This window comes from Condylura cristata, unplaced genomic scaffold (genome assembly GCF_000260355.1).
Source record: "Condylura cristata isolate star-nosed mole 26May11 unplaced genomic scaffold, ConCri1.0 scaffold00029, whole genome shotgun sequence".
Classification (NCBI taxonomy): Eukaryota; Metazoa; Chordata; class Mammalia; order Eulipotyphla; family Talpidae; genus Condylura; species Condylura cristata.
This window is the reverse complement of record NW_004567130.1, coordinates 10,851,459-10,858,010: the sequence shown is the minus strand read 5'-3', so window position 1 is coordinate 10,858,010 and position 6,552 is coordinate 10,851,459. Positions and strand designations below refer to the sequence as shown.

The 6,552-nt window shown below is 58.1% G+C and overlaps 1 protein-coding gene across 5 annotated transcripts in view; it reads right to left on the bottom strand.

The window, feature by feature from the left end:
- TRPV4 (transient receptor potential cation channel, subfamily V, member 4) overlaps positions 1 to 6,552 on the bottom strand; it is a 21,221-nt gene that overhangs the window by 13,903 nt on the left and 766 nt on the right. For 3 of the 5 annotated variants that reach the window (XM_004690944.2, XM_004690947.1, XM_004690945.1), the window contains 3 exons: positions 4,960 to 5,132; positions 1,211 to 1,363; positions 514 to 654 (listed from right to left, as the gene is read on the bottom strand). In XM_004690944.2, coding sequence (XP_004691001.1) covers positions 514 to 654; positions 1,211 to 1,363; positions 4,960 to 5,132 — 467 coding nt within the window. The remainder of the gene's footprint in view (positions 1 to 513; positions 655 to 1,210; positions 1,364 to 4,959; positions 5,133 to 6,552) is intronic. The other 2 variants (XM_004690946.1, XM_004690948.1) reach the window with 1 other exon arrangement.

The window sequence follows — 6,552 nt, the reverse complement described above, 5'->3', positions numbered from 1 at the left end:
GCAGGGGCAGCGACCTTGGGCACGAAGCCTCCGTGTGAACGTGGCACAGGGGGGCTGGACAACGCTGTGGGTGATGCCGGGAGACGGGGCGTGGCCGTCTGGGGCCTGGTCATGTGATTGGGGGCTGGGAGGGGCTCTGGGAGAGACTCTGTCCCCTGCACCCCAAGTGAGGTGCCTTTAAGCAGAAGTGAAATTCAACCTTTCTCGGTGGTCCAGCGGGACAACATGGCCACGTTGGGGTTTGGGCCTAGTCATCTGACCCGTGGGCCCAGCTCTCGTGATAAAAGGCTGCCCCATAAGGTGGGGTGCTGACTTGGCCTTCTCATGAGCCCCGGGGGAGGAAGCTGGGGCTCCGGAAGTGGGGCGGCTTCCTGCCCCTCAAGGCCACGCCCCGTCATCAAGGCCAGCAGGCCTCCCACTTCCAGGGGCCATCTGGGACGGGCCCCACGGGGCGCTTGGGAAGAGCAGGGCGCTGGCCCTCCCAGACCGCCAGCCCCACCGGCCGGGCCTCACCAAAGTAGAAGTAGCCCCCTTCATCCTTGGGCTGGAAGAAGCGGCCCCGGGCCTGGGCGTGGACGTCGGCTCCCTGGGCCACGAGGAGCTCCACGTAGTGCTTGCAGCGGCGCTCAATGGCGATGTGCAAGGCGGTCTGACCTGGGGGTGGGGGACGGGGGTGGGGGGCGTCGCTGCTGCAGAGGCCCGAGTGGGCATGACATGGGGGTGCAGCTGAAGGGCCTGGCCCGGCTGCAAGTGCATTTGGGGTGTGGAATCGCCATGCTGCCTCCCCGACACGGGGCTCGGCACACTCACAGCTTTCACAGAACTGTGGGCTCGGCACAGAAATCTCATTCTGTCTCTTTAGAGCCAAAAGCCTGTGAGATCACAGGAACCTGGATCGCGAGTCTGAGGCCCCGCTCCTCAGATTCAGACCCCGGGAGCTGGGCCGGGACTGTCGCCTCTTACAGCCCCGTAGACCTGTTACCACAGAACGCTGGAGGATCTGGAGCCAGAGGGGTTCCGCTCCGGAACCCCAAGCTCTCGGGCCGCGGGGCTCACCGCCCCCTGAAACTCGGAGCATCGCAGGCCGGGAGCAGCTGCTGTCCCTTACCCATCCACACAGTTACTCATCCAAAAGCCTGGTTTCTGGGCACCCGCTGGCCCTGGGGATCCAGACCAAAGTGGGGGGGCCAGACCCACGCGCGAGCCCCACCTCGGTAGTAGATGTCCCGGAAAGGCGAGTTGATGAACTCCCTCATGTTGCCCGTGCGCTCGGCGACGTCCAGGAGCACCGGGATGGTGTCGTTCCGGCCACTGCTCAGGTTCAGCAGGGCCTTGGGCAGGCAGGTCTTCCCCGTGGAGGGCTCTGGGGGTGGACAGGGGAGGGGGCTCAGCTCGTGGCTCCAGTGACCAGGCCGTGGGGGACAGGGCACTGGTCAGGGAGCCGGAGGTCCCGACTGTGTTCCCCACCTGCCTCATGAGGAGCTGAGAGGGTCAGATAAACTTGGGGGGCAGGGGTGCTGGGAAGCCGCAGCTCAGGGAGAAATCGTCGTTCGCATAAGCGTGTCTGGAGGGAATCCTGGAAAGCGAGTAAATGAGGGGGGCGCAGGGTTAAGCAGAGTCCACCGTTTCCCCGCTACAGGACTTGGCAGGGGCTTCCATGTGGGACCGGTGACGGCAAAAGCGGACGCAGCGGGCAGCCCCGCCACCTGCTTCGTCCGTCCCCAGGAAGCCTGTAGCCAGTGGCCCAGAGGGCAGTCGAGGGGTGGACAGCACAGCCCAAGCAGTAGCAACGTGGGAGCCACTGGAGCGGACGCCGGGGTTCCGCGGTGCAGCGGCAGAAACGGTGGGGTGCGCCCAGCAGGTCTTGTCACTGGCAGGTGTCAGTCAGTCTCCACTCGCACTGCGGCCCCGACACCTCCCTCTAACGCTCGCTGAGATCCCTGAGCGATTTCCTCCCCTTACGCTAATGATGATGATTACACGAGTTGATTTATCGGAGACCCCCTGTGGGCCGGGCACAGGCCTGGCCGAGCTGGGGGCTTGGGAGCGGCCAGCTGCAGGGTTGCAGTGTGGCTGCGAAGCCCGCTCTGGATCCAGGCACCGAGAGGTTCAACTCCTGGCTTTGCTCCCATGCAAAAGCTTCTCTCTGCTACAGTTTCCCTTCTAGCTAAACTGAGGCCACAAAGGGAAATCAATGAACTAATGGATGTTTGTTGATTAGCCCACAGCCAGGCAGATAGTAATCAATTAAGTATTGACTTTTAATGATCAATAAACATTGCCACTGTGGTTGTCATTCCCTAGGAGGTGTCTACAGAACTGCTGCCGTGATGCAGAGAACTCAGAAAACTCCCAGAGACTCCTGGGGTGAGGGTACTTGGCCAAGCCCCTGCTGGTCACTGCACCCCTAGAGCCCGGTCAGAGCCAACAGCAGGTAACTACTTCCTGAAGGAGCAGCAGGCTCTGACTGCCCACCTGCATGAGGCAAGGGCTCCCCTGAATGCTGGCTAGTGGGGACTCTGTCCACACGCTCACACTCCGTTCTAGCCTCCAGGGCGCTGCTCTCCTAATTGTCAGGCAGCTTGCAGCTCTCCAAGCTGACATCATCTCTGCCCTCAAGCCCACCCCAGCCTGCACGCGCACCCCTCGCAGAGGATGGGGTCCCCAGGCAGCCAAGGACCTCTGGTCATCCCTGCCCTTCCCCTTCAAGCATGTTCTACCCATTTTAACTACTATTTCTCCAGTCCCTCCACAGCTATCCACCTCCACTAACCCCTCCCCCCAGCCTAAAACACCTGCCTCGTTTTCCCCACTTCCCTCCTTTTCAGTCCCTTTTCCACATCGTCGTTGGAGTGGTTCTCTTAAACCACACACTGGTCCCAGTGAGTCGAAGGCCTCTGCCCTTCACACCTTCCCCAGTCCTGCCGCCTCTTTCCACCTGGTTAATTGCAGTTTGTTGGGACTCAAGCGTCATGTCCTCCAGGAAGCCCTCTTAGGTTTTCCCGACTAGGTCAGACCTCCATACTGCTGCTTGTTGACACACATGAAGGCTTAGACCTCTGTGTTTACTTCTCAGATGGCCCGATCAATGTGGGCCTCACTCAGGAGGCTGTGAGCGAGTTGAGGACAGGGTCGTGAGCAAAGCTGTTCCCCACTGCTTCATTCATTCACCCGCACAGCACCTGACACATACCAGATCTCCATCAGGCACTTGCTGAGTTAAACATTTAAGTGGGCTTGGCACCAAAGGCAATTCCAAACCCAGAGTGGTTTGTGCAGAGAGTAGAACTAGATGCTGGATTTGAACTCCTGTGCTCCCAGACCCAGGTTATATTAGTGGGCGGGGGGGAGGGGGGGGGCTGCCAGTCTGGGTCCTGGGATGAAATTGCCAAGAACAGCATCTTCCCGGAAAAGGAAAGGAGCATGTACTTCCAGGGCATGACCACTAGGTGGCGAAGCGGCTCTGCCCTCAGGGGTTGATGGAGTGAATGGTCCTGAATTGTCAAATTGGAGGTTGTCAGTTTTGGGGGACGGGAGGGATTCCCCAAACAAGCTCATGAGTCTCTGGCTAAAAAAAATGCGTAAGGGAAGATCCAGGTTCTGTGGCGCTTAGACTTACACAAAGTGAATACACAGTTATGAAGTCAAATTCAAGCCAAAAGCCTTAGAAGGGGCCAGAGCAAGCAAGAGGCCCTGGAGCGCTGTCAGCATCATGGTCTCACGGTAAACCCCTCTCTACACAGGCGCCATTCGCTACAACGTCAGGGCCCCACTCCCACCCCAGCCTATGCCCACCCATGGTCAGGAGGCTCAGACCTCCCACTCAGTCCTGAGCTCAAAGCCGAGCCTTGGCAAACCTGGCATGCCCTGTAGAGCCCATACCATGACCCCACTCCACAGGGGCTCACCCCACCTCTGCCAAATGAACCTGGGGGGCTCAGAGAGGCCATTCGACCAGAGTTACTTAAATCCCCAAGGGGGATCACGTGCCTGTCATGGAGCCCCTCCAAAGGCAGAGAAGAAGCTCACCCTCCCAGTTGGGGTTCATGGCCCAAAGCAACGGCCAGTGAGCACTTCCTTAATAAATCTGGTGATTCTCTCCCAGTGGACAGAATGATCTGCGGGTACCATTCTGGTGCCCAGAGAATCGGGCTGATGAAGGCAGACATGAAACATATGCCACAGATTCGTTGGCATTTAACCTACTGGACATGTCTGAGGTCTCAGAAATGGCCTCCCAGAAGCTTCAGCAGCCCCAAGCTGAGCGTGGCAGCTGGCCTTCCTGAGACAGGCCCTCCTTTGTAGCAGGCTCCACAGTTCTCTGGCAAGCTGGGGGCTTGCCAGGCCAGTGAGTTCTGGCTCACCTGGTATTGGGTACCTGGCAGGTGCAGACTCCGATTGGGAGCTCACAGACCAACGTCCCTGATTTACAGGGAAGGCAGTAGAGGGAGCTGGTGAGGGGACTATGGAGCCTGCCCCAGGTGGGAGGGCGAGCTCACCTCGCTGGTGAAGCCTGGGGGGTTAGGGGGGCCTGAAAGCTGGTGAGGGGGGCAGAACCCAGGAAGCAGAGGCAGAAGTCCTGGCCCAATATTCTGGCCCTTCCAGAGAAACCTTCAGAGGGAACAGGGGTTCCTGGCACCCCAACTGCCTTGTGCTCTGGAATGATCTCTCCTCAGAGGCCCAGACAAGCCCCAGTCCCTTAGCAGTAGAGGTGAGTAGATACTGCTTACCTGCTCCACTAGCCTTTTCATAAAGACCTGAATGGATGAGTAGGTAGCAAAGGCCCAGAGAGGTTAAGAAACACAGTGAAGGACACACAGGACCAGACTCTGTCCAGTGCATTTCCCAGCAGTACAGCCACAGACCCAAGACAACATGACAAAAGGAAAAGGGGCCCCCAGCGCCAGGCCTCCCGCAGCCCCTGGCTGCCCACCTCCTCCCCCCGACCCAGCAGCTCACCCCGGAACTCCTCATCAGTCAGGCGCTTCTTGTGGGTCAGCAAGTAGGGGAGCAGCCCATCCAGGTCAGCGGTGGAACCCCGGGACACGATGTCAAAGAGGATGGGTCGATTGAAGACTTTGAGGATGGGGGGCGGCTGGGGCGCAGGAGCTTTGGGGTTCTGCGGCTGCTTCCTGGAAGGGTGAGAGGCAAGCTCACCCCCTGCTCACCCATCAGCCCTGACCGTAGGGACCGGAGGTGGGGGAGCAGGGGCAGTAGTGAGGGGCAGCTGGAGTTACAAAGGAATAAACTGTCTGGTACCTGCCGTCTTCCAGGTAGAGACAGAAATAAGCTCACCTATCCGCTCACCCACCCACCTTCCACTTGTTGAGTACTTACTGAGCCAGATGGAGGTTGGAGGGGAGGAAGACGGTGAGAAGACAGAGGAGGATCTCCCAAATGCAGACAAAAACTTAAAGCATCTCACCCATTTACTCAATCGTTCACTCATTCACTCAACTAACGCTTGAGCCAAAATGAAATCATGTGCAGAGGAGCTTAATGTTAGGTGCTGTCACTGTTACTACTGAGCACCCACTGTGTGTCCAGAGCCTCAGTGTGTGGGAGAAAAACTGAGCTGCAGAGGAGGTGGAAGGAGGCTAGGACAGGGGGCTGGGAGACAGAGAAAGAAGGGGAAACACTCATTCAACCACTCAACAAACACTGCCTGTAGCTAGGTTTTGAGAGACAAGATGCTAGTCTAGGGGCACGAAGAGTGTAGGAATTCTGTGTCGACACACCAGGGTGCAGTAAGGGTCTTACATGAAGGAGGAGAGATGGGGGGTGCAGGAGAAAGGGAGACTGTGGCAGCTGGGTGAGGCAGGCTGCAGGGGCAGAGGTGGCCGCCTAGGGGAGTGGACCTACTCCCCTCCTTCCTTTGCCAGGCCCCTACCTTTCTACTAGGGCAAGGCCTCCCGTGGTGGGCGGCCACAAGGAGAGAGGAGATGCCCCAACCATGGGCCAGAGTGACTAAGAAGGGCTGAGAAGCTGAGAGGGCCACACCCAAAGGTGAGAATGAATCTGAGATTAGCAAGGGGGACAGAGGACCAGGCGACAACAGGACACCTCCAGGCTGCAAGACTGTCCTTATCACACACACACACAGACCTAAGAGGAGTTTCTAGGGGTTTTCATGAATGGATGTCTGCACAGAGATGACAGATGAATGGATGGGTAGATAGACATTTATGTGAATGGGTGATAGGTGGACAGGCTGGATAAATGGATGATCAGGTAGAGACATTGAATGAATGAGATGGAAATGGATGGATGGATGGATGGATGGATGGATGGATGGATGGATGGATGGATGGATGGATGGAAGGATGGATGGACAGATGGGTGGGTGGATGGATGGATGGATGGATGGATGGTGGATGGATGGGTGGGTGGATGGATGGTGGATGGATGGATGGATGGGTGGATGGATAGGTGGGTGGGTAGATGGATGGTGGATGGATGGATGGATGCATGGATGGTGGATGGATGGGTAGGTGGGTGGGTGGATGGTGGATGGATGGATGGGTGGATGGATGGATGAATGCATGGATGGGT